The 17,962-nt window shown below is 42.4% G+C and overlaps 2 protein-coding genes across 2 annotated transcripts; both read right to left on the bottom strand.

Annotated features, from left to right (window-relative positions):
- Positions 1 to 2,264: 2,264 nt before the first annotated feature.
- LOC144635369 (uncharacterized) lies at positions 2,265 to 3,359 on the bottom strand. The gene has a single exon (XM_078494476.1). The coding sequence runs from the start codon at positions 2,869 to 2,871 to the stop codon at positions 2,290 to 2,292; it is 582 nt and encodes a 193-aa protein (XP_078350602.1). The 5' UTR covers positions 2,872 to 3,359; the 3' UTR covers positions 2,265 to 2,289.
- Positions 3,360 to 14,216: 10,857 nt separating this feature from the next.
- Positions 14,217 to 17,008, bottom strand: LOC144637163 (uncharacterized). Its single transcript, XM_078496301.1, has 2 exons — positions 14,672 to 17,008; positions 14,217 to 14,237 (listed from the first exon to the last, which is right to left on the bottom strand). The coding sequence occupies exons 1-2, from the start codon at positions 17,006 to 17,008 to the stop codon at positions 14,217 to 14,219; spliced, it is 2,358 nt and encodes a 785-aa protein (XP_078352427.1).
- Between the last annotated feature and the right edge of the window lie 954 nt (positions 17,009 to 17,962).

Genomic DNA, 17,962 nt, shown 5'->3' with positions numbered 1-17,962 from the left:
GGTTTCCTGTAGTGCCCCTATAGAGAGTCTATTATAGGAGGTCAAGCAGAATCTCAGTAAAATTTCACAGGTATCGCAGTCACTGGCATCGGAGCTATCACAAAGTCTTGATTTCTTTTGCAAAGCTAAGAAAGTTTTGGGCTTTAAAAAAAATAAATCAGTGACCATCTTGCAAAGTGTCAAATTTACGATTCACTGCCCCTAATTTGGGGAAGCAAGTGCCATTTTTGGCAAATCTTTGTTGAAGTACGCTGTTCTCATAAAGTTGCAGATTTTATTATCCAAAAAAAAGCACAAGCCCTCAAGAGTACAACTTAGGTCAGCACACCATCATGGTGTAATCAGTTGCTTAGCAAATTTGACAGTATGGTCAGGAAAGTGGAAATTTGCCAATGGAAAAGAAAGTGGAAGGGTGTGATGCACAGTCTCTAACTAATTTGATTTTTTCATCTAAATTTAAGAAAAGTCATACAGATATCAAACAATGACATTTATTATTGTCTCATCATTATTTGTATATATTCTAAATAAATCTATTTATAGTTTGTTAAACCTTTGTATAATATTTAATACTGTATGTACTGTGAAAACAATTTAAGATCCCAGCAAAATTAATGGCTCCCATGACAAAGGGGCAGGGGAAAACTCCACAGAAAAAAATATTTTTGGGGGGTTAGCTCAAGCCTTTTTTGACCCATTCTAAGTCAGGCAGGCAAATTAGAGCTATAGTCACTTGTATAATGATATAAAAGATGTTATCGAATGCTTTCATCTAGACCACTAACACAGTATGAAGACCAGCCACTATTAAAGAAATTAAAATGCCTTCATGCTGCGTTGGTGATATCGATCTGGTCATTTAGCCCCAAAGAAGATTAGCCCCAAACTGAAGTTAATTAGCCCCCAACGTGAAAGACAGTCATTTTACTCGGTTTAAAGACAAATTTTATTTGAGGGCTAATCAACTTCAGTCGGGAGCTAGTCAATTCGGGCTAGAACGACCTACATTTGTGTTGGTGGTTTAGATTGATCAGGTATAAAATCTTTAAACAATTTTCTTTCTTTATAAATGAAAGGGGAGCAGGAATGGCGCAGTGGTGAGAGCGCTCGCCTCCCACCAATGTGGTCCGGGTTCGATTCCGGCCCGGTACCATACGTGGGTTGAGTTTGTTGTTGGTTCTCGTCCTTGCTCCGAGGGTTTTTCTCCGGGTTCTCCGGTTTTCCTCCCTCCACAAAAACCAACACTCCAAATTCTAATTCGACCTTGATGCACGTACACATCTTAACGAGCTCCTGAGCTCTTCCGTGTCACGTGAGTAAATAAATTACATTTACATTTTTTTTTCTTTAGAAAGAGAAGTGGTTGTCTTTAGATTATCAAAACATACAAACTTGTATACTCGAAGTATACATGACGGGGGGTCCGACGGAGCTTCATACTGTATTGCAAACCCCAAAAAATACATATGCCTGAAATTTTCGACCCAAAAAAATACCTGGCATCAAAATTTCCAACTCAAAAAAATACAAGACTTAAATACCTCAAATACTGATTTTTTTTAAAAAAAGGTCGAATGAATATTTTTCTGATCCACTGATGGCAACGAAAACTCAAAACGAAAAGTTCGCCTGGAGATAAATAGTCTCCCTCGCAGCTGTTTTTAGTGTCGTCACGCAACATTCCTCGAGGAATTTTTTTGTTGCGTGACGACACTAAAAACGGCTGCGAGGGAGACTAGGAGATAAAAAATATGTGACAGATCCCTTGACCCAAAAAAATACTGAGCGTGTAAATTTTCAACCCCCAAAATATGTCCAATCCCCCTGTCATGTATACTTAGAGTACCCCTGGGATATTATCAGTTAAAGTTCATTCTTAATAAATATATTATATATACTCTGGCATCGTAAATATTATGCAATGAAACTATACTTTCCATTTCTATTAATTATCCAAGTATTTTCAATATATAAATTTTTACAAATTACAAAATATCTGCTTACATGAGCTGAAAGTTATTATTTTCAATCACAAAATCAGCAAGCTTATTAAATATGGTACAACAACGGTCGGAACAATGAAACATCGCGTAGAAACATTTTAAATATTTCGAAAGGAAGTAAGAAATATTTTCTTCCCACTGGGAAACATACCTCCTTGAAATGCAAGAGAAGGGTGTGGTTTTATTATTTATCCACGGGAGTTGGCCCAGCCATTCGATTCCCCCTCGGCCCTTCCCATTTAGAAAAAAAAATAAACTATAATTATTTGCAAGATAGCTCTGCGAATCACGTAAATAAAACATCGAACAGACCGGGATGAAAAGGATCGCTTGTTTTAGTGTTCAGCAATGCCTCGATCTCGTCTTCCCAAACATCCAAATCTGGCGAATCTCCGTCGATTTCTCTTAACAGTTCATCAACATCCTCAGAGGATGGGAAATTAGTCAATTCCGTTGTCAAGCTGTGGAGAAATTCTTCGAGCTGCGATTCCTCGCTGGGAACACATTGTGGCTTTTCTGGCATGACAATTGTTTCCTGGAGTTTGGCCGGCGACAGATTACAGCCAACACTTGACTTCGAAATGTTCACTTGGATTTCAGGTGCAATATCTCGCCGATCATCAAATGATCCGATTGTTTTTGTTTCACTTGTCTCGACAGATACGTCAAGTTTCCTCCTCTTCGACAGGGAAGTACAAACACAAAAGTAGCTTGAACATACTTCGCTACAAACTCTTCGCACGGTACATTCCAGAACCGCAGCCACAAACATATTCGGCTTTCTTTTGCGTTTATTTCTCTGCTGTTTTTTCACTGCAGATTGCACAAACTGCTCCTGTTCCACTCTGTTTGCCTCTGTAAGACACATTTCACCGAGAATAACTCGAGAAATTGAACCGTATCAGAGAGGAAGTTATGTTATTGAATCTGCGCAATGACAAGAGCGCGAAGAGATGTTTAAAATCGAATTGCTCAGCCTTCCTTGTGCTGTGTGATTAAAATTGATCAGACAACGAAACGTTGAATACACTGAGACAGCTCCTTGGGACAAGCAAAGCTTGTGTAATAAACTGTGCCAAACTTATCGAACGTGCTGAGTAGGTCAGAATTTTTCACTTGTCACGGAATCACGCCGAGAGGTTCATTGCACCACAATTCCAAAACTGTCGTAAACTTGATTATTTATGTCATCGCATTTCGCTAAGTCCACCAGAAAAGGCTACAGGGATTTCACCGGCGAAATTCCGTCGAAGTAACCAAGAGAAACAATAAAATTTACCCGCTAGGCGAGAGAGCTGTGCTTGCTCGTCCGCTTGTTTTCTAGAACTTCCTTGAAACTCCTCGCTGAATGACGTTTTTCCTTCCCTTGTTGCCATGAGTACGGATGACTGACAACTCATTGACCAATCAAATTTGCGCGAACTAATTCCTCCGGGAAAGACCCTAAAATATATGTAAACTATTTTCGGAGAGAAATATCGAAACATTCCCGACAAGAATGTTTCATTTTCATTTTTACGATGTAAAATGTTCGATTGTGAGAGCAAAATATCTTGTGTTATGAAGGAATGAAATAGTTTTCCAGTCTTTTTTCAGTGCAAACGATCGTGACTGAGAATTCGAGGCGGAAACCGTTGACGTCATCGAAGAGCTAATTGATCACGCAACACAGTTTCAAGTCGGTTTTAAGGCCAAGGCAACCATTTCACTATGAAAATACAAACCAAAGCTCTGTAAACTGAATAAATACAGTAGTATAGAGGGGAGTCCACAAATACCACCTCGAATTAGACGCTTTTATCGCAGCCGGAGTTCGTTTTTTGGCAAGTGTTAATGAGTTACGGTAAATTCCCCGACTTTGTTTACCCACGCGGAAAAAAACAAAATTTGCATACCATGTTCAGGCAAGCCCTTGACATGTTCAAACAAGCCCGTGACTGTCACGTCTCACTCTCAACGTAATTCGACAAATACCACACTGAATTAGACGGCAAGGGGTCATAATTGATATCACGTGCATTAAATCAAAAGAACAATAGTTGTGCACGTGTAAAACAATAGATTTTTCATTCCAGAGTGCTTAGAACTCAGATTTTAAGCACACAGGAATGAAAACAACTTACTAACGTCTAAAAATATCATTCGGGTAAACCCCGACACCCACGCACAAATTTGCATGCCGCGAGCTGGAATGTCAATTGAACATTTGCTGGGCAATGGAATATACACAAAGATGGGCCGAGGAAGACGCGGAATTTGTTACATGAGCGGAAAAAAAAACTTGAAAAATTTTTTCAACCCACCTGCAGCAATGTTTTTACAAGAAAAAAGGGCGAAGGCTGCTTCCCAACCCGCTGTTTTATTGACAGAAGAGGAAATCGCGCAGTTGCGCGCTTTTGACAAAAGCTTTGTTGCGAATCTTTTGACAGGCAATTGACCTTTTAAAACTGTTTTTTTTTGTACGTCTTAATATTTTCCAAAAATTATCAAATTTAACAAACCTGTTTTTGTATTTATTGCTCCGTTTTTATTTGAAATTGCGACCAAAATTTTGTCTCCTTTTAATGCTTCTAATGAAACAATGTCCTGTTTTTGGAAATTAGAAACGGATGAACTCCTTGTGGCTGACCCCCTTCCACCCCTTTCTGTTTGAACCTTGATCAACACCTGTACTTCATCATTTACAACATTATCATCTTTTTTACTTAAAATAAAAAACTGCCATTCTTCAATTCTTCCGTCAACGGGCATAATAAAGTAATTTAAATTAAAATTAAATTTAACCGAATAAAAAACAACAGAACTTGGGTGAAAACGACCCCCAAGAGAAATTGTACCATCGGTTCCATCATAAAAACCGTTTATGACAAAATTTGATATTTTTGGAAAATAGTTTTTTAACTCAAACCCATTCATATCAAGATTTGTTTCAAGCACCATGTCTCCAGAAGAAATAATAAAAGGTTTTTCAAAAACATCGCTTGGCACGTCCGCTTGATAACCCTTTACACCATAAGCAATCAAATAAGCTTGCTCACTTGCTTGTGACCCCGAGTAACCAGGATTGGTTATGTCAATAAAAAGTTTATCGTCACTGTTTGACGCATTTTTTTGTGAGTGAATGATTGTTCTCGTATATTTTGGCGTGTGATTGTTGAATCTTTTTGTATGATAATTGACAGTGTTACTTCCAAAAGGTGACGAAGCACTTAAACTCCAGTTAAGATCACTTTCTGGGAAGAAAAACTCAACGCAAAGAGTGTAATCACCAGAGGGCAACCCGGTTAGGCCGATTTTAAGTCTTGAATTGAAACTGTTTCCAGATTTTACTAAATTAAAACGAAAAGCGCTTTTTTTGAGTAAGTGAACACCGGAGTTAAAATTGTCAACAACTGTTAATGAGTTAACATTTGTAACTCCTGTGAAAGAAGATGCTGAAAAAAACAAATGAGAAAACAAATTTTCATTTCCTCCTGAAGAAATCGAGTGAGTTGAAACATACTTTTCCATTGAAACAAAGTTCACAGCGTCTTGGTCACCAACAGGATTAGCAAGCTGTTTGATTGAATGGTCGTTCATTACTAAATTTTGATTGACAACACCCATTTGTCCAGGGTCACCTTTTAGGCCAGCGGGACCTTGTGGACCAGTAGGACCAGTTGGTCCGGCATCTCCTTGCGGTCCTTTTATTCCAGCAGGTCCAGTATGCCCAGCGGGTCCTGTGGCACCAGCCGGACCAGTCGGGCCTGTTTCACCTTTTGGACCAGCAGGGCCAGCGGGACCAGTTGCGCCAATGGGGCCAGCAGAGCCAGTTGCGCCTTGGGGCCCTTGTGGACCGGCAGGGCCAGTAGAGCCAGTCGGGCCGCTGTCGCCTTTGTCACCTTTCTGTCCAACTAAACCTTTTGAGCCAGTTGGGCCTTGGGGGCCTTGAGGTCCAGTGTCGCCTTTCGGGCCAGCGGGACCTGTAGGACCGCGAGAACCTTGAGGACCGGCAGGACCAGTAGGACCTTGGGGGCCTTGGGGGCCAGTGTCCCCTTTATGCCCGGCGGGGCCAGGGGAGCCTCTTGGACCAGGGGGGCCGGGAGGGCCGGTTGTTGAGCCGTTTGAAGGATGACCTGTGTCACCGTTGAAAGCACCCATTATATATATTCGTCAAAATTTTTTTTCGAAGTTTTTTGGTTTATTTTTTTATGCCAAGAAAGAGAATTTATTAAAATGTTGGTTTTGAAGCATAACCCTTCCACAATGCCCATGAACTGAAGCTTTTGGTGCCACCTTTTTGTTTATAAGCCTTGTATTCACGTTTGTATCCTGCGACCCTTTGTTTGGCAGTTTTAGTAGACACAGGATTGGGTTTAAATGCGTCTGTGAGCAATTCATACCCTTTTTTCCAATCGACCACCCATGGTACTTTATTTCTTTTCACAGCGTCATAAGTTTCTTTAGGGTTGAAATGCTTTAAAAAATCAAATAAATTACCCCCCTCTTGTTGTGCCTTAACAAATTTTGTTTTTTTTGCTCCGCATTCAGCACAAATGCATTTCAGCATACGGCGTTTGTTTTTGGTTTGCACAATTTGTTCGCTGCCGGGCACGCATTGTGTTTGCTTTCTTTGTTTGACGCAATAACTCGTGGCCATTTTATACATATTCGTCAAAATTTTTTTTCGAAGTTTTTTTTGGTCGGTCGTGATACAAAAAAGAGAATTTTGTTTTTGTGGCCCGATCAAGTTGATTTCTGTCTATGCCAAGTTCATCTGCAATACGATTATTTTCTCTTGGAAGAAAGGAAAAAATGCAAAAATGGCTGCAGTTGTCACGAATATTTTTTGGAACTTTGAAAAAACATTGAGAAAGATAAATAACGCTGCATTGGCGATGCCTTCCGTTTATGAAGTAATTGATGATTTCGTTTTGATTGCTTTCACAAACCATGTCGTCAAATATAACGATTTTTTGATTGTCCTCTGTGAGTTCTTCAAGGGGAATGACGGTGTCTGTGGCTTCGATAACTTCATAACCAGTTTCTGGATTGACTCTTTTTTCGAAATCGTCAAGAATAAACTGATACTTTTCTTGATGAAGGTTTTTTGCACAAAGATGAATCTTGTCGTAAACCAAAAGCTCATAAAGCATGTGTAAAAGAATGTTTGTTTTTCCGGAGTTGCTTGGGCCACAAATAAGCATGCGAAAAGTGTCGGATGGCATGCTTGTATGCCCCTGTTTGAAAGCGCTTTGCGAACAAAACCCAGGGTCGTAGTTCGGAATCTTCATTTTTTTGATGATTATATATATATACTCGAAAAGATGTCGATGAAAAAATGGCAGGAGCTTGTGGAAAAAAAGGCAGCTATTGAGCAACAAAATGCAAAAATACTTGCCGCAATTAAAAACAACGTGATTGAAAAAAAATTTGGACAGATTTCAGGTGAGGAGCTATTTAAACCTGTGACTCAAAGGCTTGACCGTGCCTTTCCCTCGCAAAAAAAAACTGATGCTGAAGGACCAGACTATAACATGGATGATTTTGACTTTAACTACCCTTTTGGTGAAGATTTTGCGCCAGATGAAGAAACGCCACCGGTAACCCCTCCTTCGACACCAGGAGTGCCTGACTATTCGATGGCGGAATCTGACCAAGATTTTGAAGACGAAACGCCAACATCATCACCACCATTATTAACATCATCACCACCATTATTAACATCATCACCAGCCCCACCTCTTGCGGAAGAAGAGGATGATGATGATGATGGCGCAAAAGGAGGTGATGATGATGATGCAACAGAAGGCGCTGAAGGCACAACACCGCCACAAGACTTGTCACAGTCGGTTGAACGCGCCAAATGGGGGACACCACAAAAACCAGGAATTCAGGGATCAGAATCAACTGATTTGCAGACACTGAGCAGCATGTTAACGAAAAATAAAGACAATCCCGACTATGTTGTGAAAAGCCCGACATCAAAATTTCACGGTTACACTATTCCAGAGATAAGAAAAGCGCGAGACGAAATTTTAGAAAGAAGGGGAGAAAAGAAGAAAGCAAAAGCTTCTTTAGGTTTCGAAAAAGAACCGCCAGATCAAGAGGGGAGTGGTGTTGTTGATGTGAACACTCTTGTTGACAGACTTTATATAAGCCTCGGGTCGATTGATGCAGGAAACACTTCGGAAAAGTTGCGCAGACAAATAGTTTCATTGCTGCAAATGTTAACGAAACAAAAAGCACTGTCAACAGAAGAAGCGAAAAAAATTTTTCATAAGTATATAAGATGAAACATCTTAACCTTTTCCTTGACTCCGAGCTTGCAATAAAGAGTAATGCGAGAAATAAATCTCATGACTTTGAAATCGTCTTCAATCCGCCGATTGTTTTGGACTCTTCAAAAACCTACAAAACGGCAATGAACGAGCTTATAACAATGAGCTATTCTTGGTATAATGTTTCAGAAAAATATGACAATAACAAATTCAAATGGAAGAAAAAAAGTGACTCAGACTGGATTGTTGCCACCCTTCCTGATGGAATGTATGATTACAAAGACCTGAACGACGCTTTTCAAACACTGACAGGAAAAACTGAAGATGCGAAAAACATTTTTGAACTTTATTTTTACACCACGACATACAGGGTTACAATTTTGATTGACAACGATTACGAGCTTGATTTAAGCGAAGGCGAACTTTCAAAGCTTGTCGGATTTGACAAAAAAATCTTGAACGACACGAATAACATTGGGGGCCATGTACCAAACTTGACGAGAGGGGTAGACTGGATTTATATTCATTGCGACCTTGTTTCAAGAACTGTTGACAATATTGGAGACGATGTGCTGGCCATGTTGTCAACATCGAAACTTGAAATCTCTTACCCATTTTCGAAAGAGCCGCGACGTCTCATGTGGCAACCAGTCAACAAATCTCGGATTAACTCAATAAGAATCAGAATCAGTGATGGAGCAGGAAACGACCTTTTCTTGAACGAACAACCTGTCGCTTTGAGTATTTTCATCGAAGAGGAAGAATGATTTTTGAGAAAAGTATAGGATGAATCACCCAAGCGAGTGGACGCGTTTTTACGACAGAGGTCGCTACAGATATCGGCACAAAGGAACGGGGATCGTAAGAGACACTTTGATGTCGATCGGTAAACGATTCGCAAAAAGCGGGAAAAAAAAGGCGGAAGAGGCAGCCAAAAAAGCCGCGGAAAAAGCCGCTGAAAAAGCAGTTGAAACTACCAAAAAGGTTGCAGAGCGTGGCGCGGAAAAAATTCAGCAAGTTTTGAAAAAAAAAAAATCAACCGTGGAAAAAGGGCTCAACCAAACGTCAAAACAAAAGCTTGACAATATTTTGACCCGAACAGAAGCAACAATGGAGAAAGGACTCAACCAAACGTCGAGACAAAAGCTTGAAAATATCTTGAAAAGAAAAGCAGAGACGGAGGTGAACCAAATCATTTCAAAAAATTAATTTTTTTGTGGATAATATATACGCCCGGTTTGAAGCGATGTTTCGAAGCGGAAAGTTTTTGGAAAAAACTGAGTTTATGAGATTTGGGCTAGACAAGCCCATAGTAAGACCTGCAAACACCCAGTTGCAGGTGAAAAATGGCTACAAATTTTCTGTGACGGACAGAGAAAACTGGTTCGACTGGTACAACGCTTACATCCGTGCAGATTTCACATTTGAAGTAACCGCAGATGGGACGGCAGTTGCAGCTAACACAGCAGCAGCACCGATCAATGGATCTTTTTCTTTGATAAATAAACTTGTGGTAAAATCTGCGGGAAAACCTCTTTACAACGTTGACAACGTTCACAAGCTGATATTTATCAAAAATCTGTTGGATTTTTCTGATGACTACGCCAGAAGCGCGGCAAAAAGCCAGTTTTGGTATCTTGATACGGTAAACGATACTGATGCAGACGCTAACGCAACAAACCTCGGAATTCGACAAAGGGGGTTGTTAGCCCACGCAGGTGCAACGGTCAACACTATTATTCCTCTGAACAGGTACTCTTTTTTTGAAGAGCTCAGTGACAAGCTTTTGCCCCCAATGCCGCTTGAGCTTGAAATACAACTTCAGTCTGACGCGGAAATGATTTGGGGGGAAGTCGCCACGAACAGGCGAATTGTTGTAAACACCCTTGAGCTGTGGGTTCCATTGCTTCGGTTTACGAGTGAAGGGCAACAGCTTGCTAATGAAGACTTTTTGAAACCAAGAACGTGGACTTACATGAGTGAAATGGTGGAGCCCAGCACCAGCCAACGCACTGCTTTCGGAACTTGGCAAATAAGCCCTGGAATTAAAAACGCAAAGCATGTCTTTATCTTTTTTCAGCATACCGCAAGAGTAAACGCTCTTACCCAGAACCCGTACTTTTTCGACACTTTTGCCCTTGGTGGCGGTGCAAATCTCGCTACTTGCAGGCTGCAGTACGGTACTTCCCAGTTTTATCCTGAACTGGAGTATGACGAAAATTTCAAGCTGCGAATCCTCAACGACGTGATGAATTACCGTTACCGAAAGAATGATTACAATACAGGAGTTCAGCTGCAAACAAGCAACTTTAGCACGCTTTACCCTTTTCTTTACTTCGACCTTCGAGAAAACAAAGAGAACTTGACCAACGATCCGAAGCAGCTGATTTTTCACTACAGGCTGAATCAAGCCGCTAATGCGGATTACACGATATTTGCTGGCATCATGTATGAAGGCGAAATGGTTTTGAGACAGGTGGGTAACGAACTGGTTGTTGTCTAAATTTTTGTGAAATATATATACGATGTCTTCTTACTACCCACACAAGGTTGCGCTTTCTGAGGGACAAAAAAACAGCCTCGCCAAGGCGTTTTCAAATAAAACAGCAATCACGCTAAGACTGACTTACGATGACATTGCAGGAAAAAATGGTGACACTTTGCATTTGACCACGCGGCAAATCAAAAAAATTCAAAAAGCTGTCAGCGAAAAAAGGGGGGTTGATCTGAAAATGAGCAAAACACAAATTAAAAACTCAGTCAAAATCATCAAAACCGCGGTTTTGGGGCAAGGGATGCAGGTAAAATTAAAAAATGGAAAGGGTATGAGGGTCCAGCCTGCAAATGTGATGCGGCGGCCGCCGCCATTTATCGGAACTTGGGGGGAAAAAAAATGAACTTTAAGGACGTTCCTTTAACGGATTTTGCCCTGTTAGCCTGGTGTGATTATCTGAAAATCCCGATAAAAGGCGTTTTTTCAAGAAACGAATTTTTGCCAAAAAATCACTCTCCCTGCATAATCAACATGGACGACTTGGGGGGACTCGGCACCCATTGGGTTTGTTGCTTTCACAAAAGCGAAAAAGAAAGCTATGAGTACTTTGACTCTTTCGGCTTGCCGCCTCCCGCGGAATGGGAAAATGATCTTGTTCTCAAGGGAAAAAAAAGCTTTTTGCGAAACGACAACCAGCTTCAGTGGGAACAAAGCGTACGCTGTGGCTACTACTGTTTGCTTTTTTTAAACGAACGAAACAAAGGAAGGTCGTTCAAGAAAATTCTTGAAATGTTTTCTGACGATTTGTTGAAAAACGAGGCCGTGGTCAAAAGGTATTTTCTGCATCAGGTATAGAATGGAGGTGTATTGCGTTAAAGAAAGAAAGTTTACCCCCAACGTGCCCGGTAGTGAAAAAGCGGTGATCACCAAAAATGGCCGAAACATGCTAAAAGTCAAATGCCAAAGTTGCGGCATCACAAAGACAAGGTTCGTTTCAAACAAAACGGGGGCAGGCGTCGACATTCACAAAGCCATCGGCAAGCTACCAAAACCAAAAAAAGGTTGGACTCTGCCGGGGCACAACTACACTGGTCCCTACAATCCTCTTGAAAAGCAGCTTACATACGATCCGAAAACCGGAAAGATATTGAAAATTATGCAGAAGCCAACCGGAGCAACAGACGCAGTCGCGATGCAACACGACGTTGATTATTCCGTGTGCGAAGGGAAAAAAGACGTGAAAGGCTGCAAACATGCGGCAGACAAAAAAATGGTAAAGGCGCTTGACGCAATTCCCAAAAACAAGCGTCAGTGGGGCCACACTTTAGCAAGAAACACAATCGCGGCAAAGCAGAAGGTCGGCTTAGGGGTTGGAGAAACCGTAAACAAAAAAATCGGAGAAAAAATTCCCGGTTTTCAGCAAGCGCAAGATGCGGGTATGGCTGTTACAGCACTTCTCGGTGGTGATAAAAAGCTTCTTGAAAAATATTGGTCAGGCGACATAGCAAAGGGCGCTTTCAACACCAAAACGGGGTTTTTCAGCAAAAAGTTTTGGACTCACCCTTCAGAAAACCAAGACCCTTCTTGCTCAGCCACAGTTTATAACAAAAAAACAGGAAAATGGGTCAATCATTATTGCGATTAAATCAAAAAAAATTTTTGCCCTCAAGTATAATGGCTACCGCTACCCAATACAGACGCGCCGAAATAAAGGCAATGAAACTCACCTTGGAAAATCAGCAGACTCACTACGAAAAGACTTCCGCCAAATTCAAGCGCTGGCATACTCGCTGTCAGACAGCTTGCGCTTTAACGGGGGGTGCCGCGACGATTCTTACCGGCTCAGGTCTCGCAGCTTCGCTTTCCGCTGTCGGCATTGTCGTTGGCGGTCCTTTGATTGCAACCGCGACACTTTTTTCTCTCGCGTCAACTTCTTTGGGCGTCACTGTCAAGTTTTTCTTGCAAAAAGCGAAAAAACACAAAAAAATACTTTCACTTGCGGAAGACACCCTGTTGGCAATCAACTCTCTTACTTCTGTGGCCCTTGAAGACGGACAAATTTCTGACGAAGAATATCAAGAAATCGTCAAAAAGTACAGTGCCTTCTCTTCGAAAAAAACAAAACTGCGTTACTCAAATCACACTGACGGCGTGCGCTCCCACCAATCTTGAAATTTTTTCTCGACAGCTTTTTTCGTTTCTTTATTTTTCGTCAATTTTTTTTCCAGCTTTTCGATTATTTCTTCTTTTTTTGGCCAAGACTCTGGAAGCTTTTTGAAATAAAAATACAAAAAACAGACGTAGTTAACGCTTTTCGCCTGCCCTTTGTATTCTTTCAACACATTTGCCAAAAAATGCAGCCTTGTCGGCTCAAAATCCAGCCAAGAAATGCCGTTTTTTTTCAAAACTGTTTTCAAATAAAACAAGTTCGCCGCCGGCGGAATCGATTTTTTTTCCGTCTTTTCCAGATATTCAAAACCGTGAGGTTCTTGAAAAATGATTGGTTCAAAAGTTTTATTTTCCCCAACGAAACCCAAAAAGAAATCGTGGACATCTTTTTTTGTCAAAGTGTCTATCCAGGTTACAGGTTCAGGTTTTTTGTGGTTTTCATCGTCTCTCATAAATTTAACGCCGTAACCATAAGGGTCACTGCCAAATTTTTTTTTGTCTTTTAGGTGCTTGAGTCTTAAAGATTCAACCCAGTTATAATAAAACGCAATCATATTATTACTAAAGCCTGCAAGGAAACAAGTGTCCTCGCTGTCATCGCCAAAATATTTTTTTTCTTCCATGTTATATTAAGTCTTTTAAGTTCAAATGAAAAATAATAAATTGGAGGCACGTTACTACAGCCCGCAAGGATACTGGAAAGGAATCGCCGCGATAAAAAAATTAGCCGAGGCCGCAAAGGTTTCCGAAGATACTGCAAAAAGGTGGCTCGGAAAACAAGCTTTTTGGCAAATCTACCTTCCCGCACCACGATACGTTCCTCGTCCAAAGTTTGATGTGTCTTCTCCTAACGCGGTCCACCAGGCGGACCTTCTTTTTCTTCCTCATGACAGATTGCCGCGAGGGCGAAAAGTTTACAAATACGCGTTGACTGTTGTTGACGTTGCCAGCCGTTTCAAAGAGGCCGAGCCTTTGACCTCCAAAGATTCAACTGAGGTTGCAAAAGGTTTTCAGACAATTTACAGGCGAAGTGCACTGAAATGGCCACAGTTGCTTCAAGTTGACCCCGGGCGCGAATTCATGGGCGCTGTTACCAAAGAAATGGAAAATCACAAAACAGCTATTCGGCGCGGGCGTGTTAACATTCACAGAGATCAGGCCATTGTTGAACGTTTCAACCGCACACTGGCAGAGCGCCTGTTTGGTTATCAGTACAGTGTCGAGTTGACCCTGCCATCTGGTCAGCGGTCGACAGCGTGGGTCAAGAGGCTACCCGAAGTTATTGCCGCTCTAAACAACGAAGTTACACGACTGACGGGCAAAAAACCCTCAGAAGCTATTAAATTAAAAGCCGTTGCCGCCAAGCCGTCGACGCCTTATTTGAGGCCTGTTGGTAAGAGCGAAAAAAAGCTCCCCTCCTCCGTGAATGTTAGATATTTGTACCAGCCGGGTGAGTTAGAAGGTGGCGGAAAACGTGCCACCGATCCAATCTGGTCTTTAAAAGTCTTTTCGCTTGAAAGAGCTGTAATGAAACCAAACGAACCTGTTTTGTATTACTTGCAAGACGGCCCTAAGCGTGGCTTTGTGCGCGAGGAGCTGCTCGTTGTCCCTTCTGATACCGCCCTTCCTCCGGTCAATGCCAGCTAAACGTGATATTCAATCGGTTCGGTATGTATTCCGTCTTCAAGCACCCAACGTTTGTCGTAATAGGCGCTCAAACCCAGTTTTTCCTGCTCGTAAGTTACCATTTTTCCTTCCTTCATACGGAAGCCTCTGTTACTCGCTTTATCCACACTGCCTTCAAGAGCGGCCTTGAAACGCTGCCAAGTTACTTCGTTTTGCGCCTTTGACATACCCTTGGTGCTAAACTTCTTTTTTTCACCATCTTGTTCCTCGATAAAATAACACTTTGGGCAGAGAGCAATCATCCGGCTACCCACACACTCTAGCTTAAAGAGACCGGGCGTGCGGCCGCTCCACTTGTCCCAAGCCAGCCATTGTTTTTTTTGGGCCTCGAATTCTTGTTTTAGCTCGGGTTTTACGATGTCCTCAAGCTTCGAAGCAGAAATGGCCATGTAGCAGCTGTCCGTGTCCATCTGAATTAGCTCAAAGTCCTTTCTATCAACATACTTATCCAAAAAGTCATAGTAAAATTCCAAAATGCGCAGCTTTGCCAACTGGTAAACCGCAATCCCAACTTGAAAAGGCCTGCTGATTGTTATTCTTGGCTTGCGGCTTTCCAGCTCGTACGCTTCCCCAATTTCATCTAAGTCGCTAAAATACGCGCTTCGCAGAGCTCGGTCAACCACTTTTTCGTCTTTTGTATAAATCACGTTTGTTTGCCTTTCAAGGGCCTCGATCAGCTTCCCGTAAGCGCTGTTTCCCAACAGCTTAAACACGTCCGCCAGCAAGGCCTTGCACCTCTCAACATCGCCTGTTCTTCGCGCCTCTGTCACTTGTTCCACAAACCAGTTGAAGATTTTTTTCGGTTGGTAGTCAATCGTTCGGTGAACCGCCGTAATCACCGCCCCGTGTTCCACATACCAGCGCAGCAGTGGAGCATACAAAAGAATCTTTTTGGCAGAAAGGGCTCCAACGAGCTTTTTACCATTTCCACGATTTCTTTTTGTTCTTTTCAAGTATTCATACATGTGTTGTGGGACAAGCCCGCCTGGGACCTCTTTATTGTGAAAAAATGGCGGCATCTCTTCAAACTTTTTCCACAGCTCTTTTGGAATTTCTATGTCAACTTCCGCAAATCCAAACCATTTGGCTATATGAGCAGAGTTTTCTCCTTTCAAATTTTCCGTCAGTACCTTCGCCTGCACTTCTTCAACTCCTGTGAATTGGCGGACTTCTTCCTTTTTGCAGGGCATGTCTTGCAACATTGTTGACAGATAAAGGGCATTTGCATCGTAGCCAACAATGTTTTCGCAAAGACGTGGATCGGAATACTGGTGATCTCTGATTTTTGTGACGCCAACCTCGTGGCGCCTCGTGAATACTATGCTTGGCCCGCCAACAACAGCCCCTTTCAGCATTTCGTACGCTTCTTCACAAGGCGAGAAAAGTTCAGCCCCTCTTTCAACAGATCCTCTGAGCAGGTAATGTAAGCTTACTCCGGGAATACTAACTGCGTCTTTAAAAATGTCGATCCTCTTTTCAGTGTAAAAAGCTTTCATCTTTTCAAGAGCTTCCAGGCCGGGGGTCACATCGAGATTGTTGTAATAACGCAGCCAGTCTGCAAAGGTGCGCATGCCCTTTTCTCGAAACAGTTTTTTACAAGCTTTCCATTCTGAAAGTTTTAGCACAAAAGAGTTTTTCAACTTTGAATACCAAGGCTGGCAAGCCGAGCCCGGTTGGTGACAAATAAAATAATCTGGCAAACCTGGATAATCAAGCTTTTCAGGAGTGTCAAACCATTCATAAGGAAACCACGATTTTTTGGCCTCGCTCCCATAGGCCTTTACCCACTTTTCATAGCTTGTTCCCGGCCCAAGGTAGTTAATAATGTCAAGAAAACGGAAGCTCGGAGTAAGCAAAAACATGATTTTGTTACAGTTTTTCGCCACTCTGACTTTGCCAGTTGTGTCGGCAAGGCGGCCTACAAAGTAATTTTTGATCAAATTCAGATCGTAACTGCCCGAGTTAAACCCAACTACAGGAACTTGGTTGCACCATTCCTCAATTTTTTGACGCTGCGCTTTGGGAAGCAGGCCAACGTCTTTTGGCATAAATTCCGCTCTTACTTGGGCCCGAATGTTTTTTCCACGTCTCTCCAGCTCTTCCATGAACTTGCGGACCAGCTCCGCCGGGTCTCTTTCACAAATGTGGGTGGGTTCTCTTTCAAGGGTGTCGCCAATGCTTACCGAGATTGGCACATGTGTGTTTTCGGTCGTGAGCGCCGACGTTTGTTCCTTTCTCTGTTTACTGTCACCATACGCCTCAAAATCGTACAAAATCGCGTGCGGATAGCTTTTTGTCTGCGCCCGCGGCGCGTCAAGCTCGTTTTCCCTTACTTCGCACGCCCAAGCCTCGATCACGCGGTAGCCGGCCCTTCGAAGCAATCTTGTACGTTTCATTGTGGCTTTGAACCTGTCTTCGCGTGTTTGGTCGTTGCGGTCAATGATTTTGTTACGATCTTGCGGGTAACATTTTCGACACCCGTGCCAGTGGCAGCCGTGGTATTGAAATACAGTTTTGGAAATAGGGTCGTACCCGTCGACAGGTGCGCGCTCAACCCAACGCTCACCACCATGTCCGCACATTGCGTGGTGAATGTGAATTTTCCGCCGCTTGGCCTCTTGGTCAAGCCACCGAAGCGATTCTTTGGAAGCTTGATGGCTTGGATAGAAAGCCTTTTCAAAGCTTGTCTGCGGTTCTTCAACCTTTTTGCCCGGGCAATCAATTATTGTTTTTCCTTGGCTGCAAGTTTGATAGTGGCGTTTAAGGTGGCAAGCTTGTGTAAATCTCGCGTTGCAATGGGCGCATGCATACGTCTTGGCTAACCTTTCAATATCCTTAATGACAAACGCGTGCCCTTCGTAAATTCCGATTGTCAGAATGTTCGTCAGCATAGCTGGAGAGTTTCTTCTTAGGTGCCATACGACTTCCTCATTTTCTTCACGCTCAGGCTCATAAACTCGAATGCCGAGCCAATCAGAAAAAGCGACACCCTGATTCAGATGCCTTTCAACTTTATCTAATTCATCAAGAGATGTTTTTGGACAGTCGGTCGGCACAGTTTCGAGTTTGAAGAAACTCTTTGCGAGACCACGGGCTGCTACTGTGCTTCGATCAATACGTGCTCCTTGGTGGACAGCAATACAACGCCATAGACACAAATTATCTCGATAGGTATCTAGCGCAACCATCGACCTGCCATGCGCAAGGTTGCGAAGCCAACATGGTAAGGGTCCCGTGCCTAACAGCGGTCGTCGGTCAAGCACAACCTTTACTTCAGCATCAAAAAAGCCATAAAACACCCACTTTGTTGAAGGTCTTTCGATATTGTCAAAGGCCAGGCGTTTTGTCTC

The sequence above is a fragment of the Oculina patagonica genome, chromosome 13 (assembly GCF_052425735.1).
Source record: "Oculina patagonica isolate OP01 chromosome 13, crgOcupat, whole genome shotgun sequence".
NCBI lineage: Eukaryota > Metazoa > Cnidaria > Anthozoa > Scleractinia > Oculinidae > Oculina > Oculina patagonica.
The sequence above is the reverse complement of the archived record's forward strand: the minus strand, read 5'-3'. Positions and strand labels throughout refer to the sequence as shown.

What these genes read in the sequence shown, in the direction of transcription:
- LOC144635369 (XM_078494476.1), bottom strand. Translation starts at nt 2,871, where the DNA reads ATGTGTCTTACAGAGGCAAACAGAGTGGAACAGGAGCAGTTTGTGCAA.
- LOC144637163 (XM_078496301.1), bottom strand. Translation starts at nt 17,008, where the DNA reads ATGAAACGTACAAGATTGCTTCGAAGGGCCGGCTACCGCGTGATCGAG. An exon ending in GTATGAAGGAAGGAAAAATG is followed by an intron (nt 14,238 to 14,671) that starts GTAACTTACGAG and finishes TTTGCCCGTCAG; the next exon opens with TCGTGTAACTTCGTTGTTTA.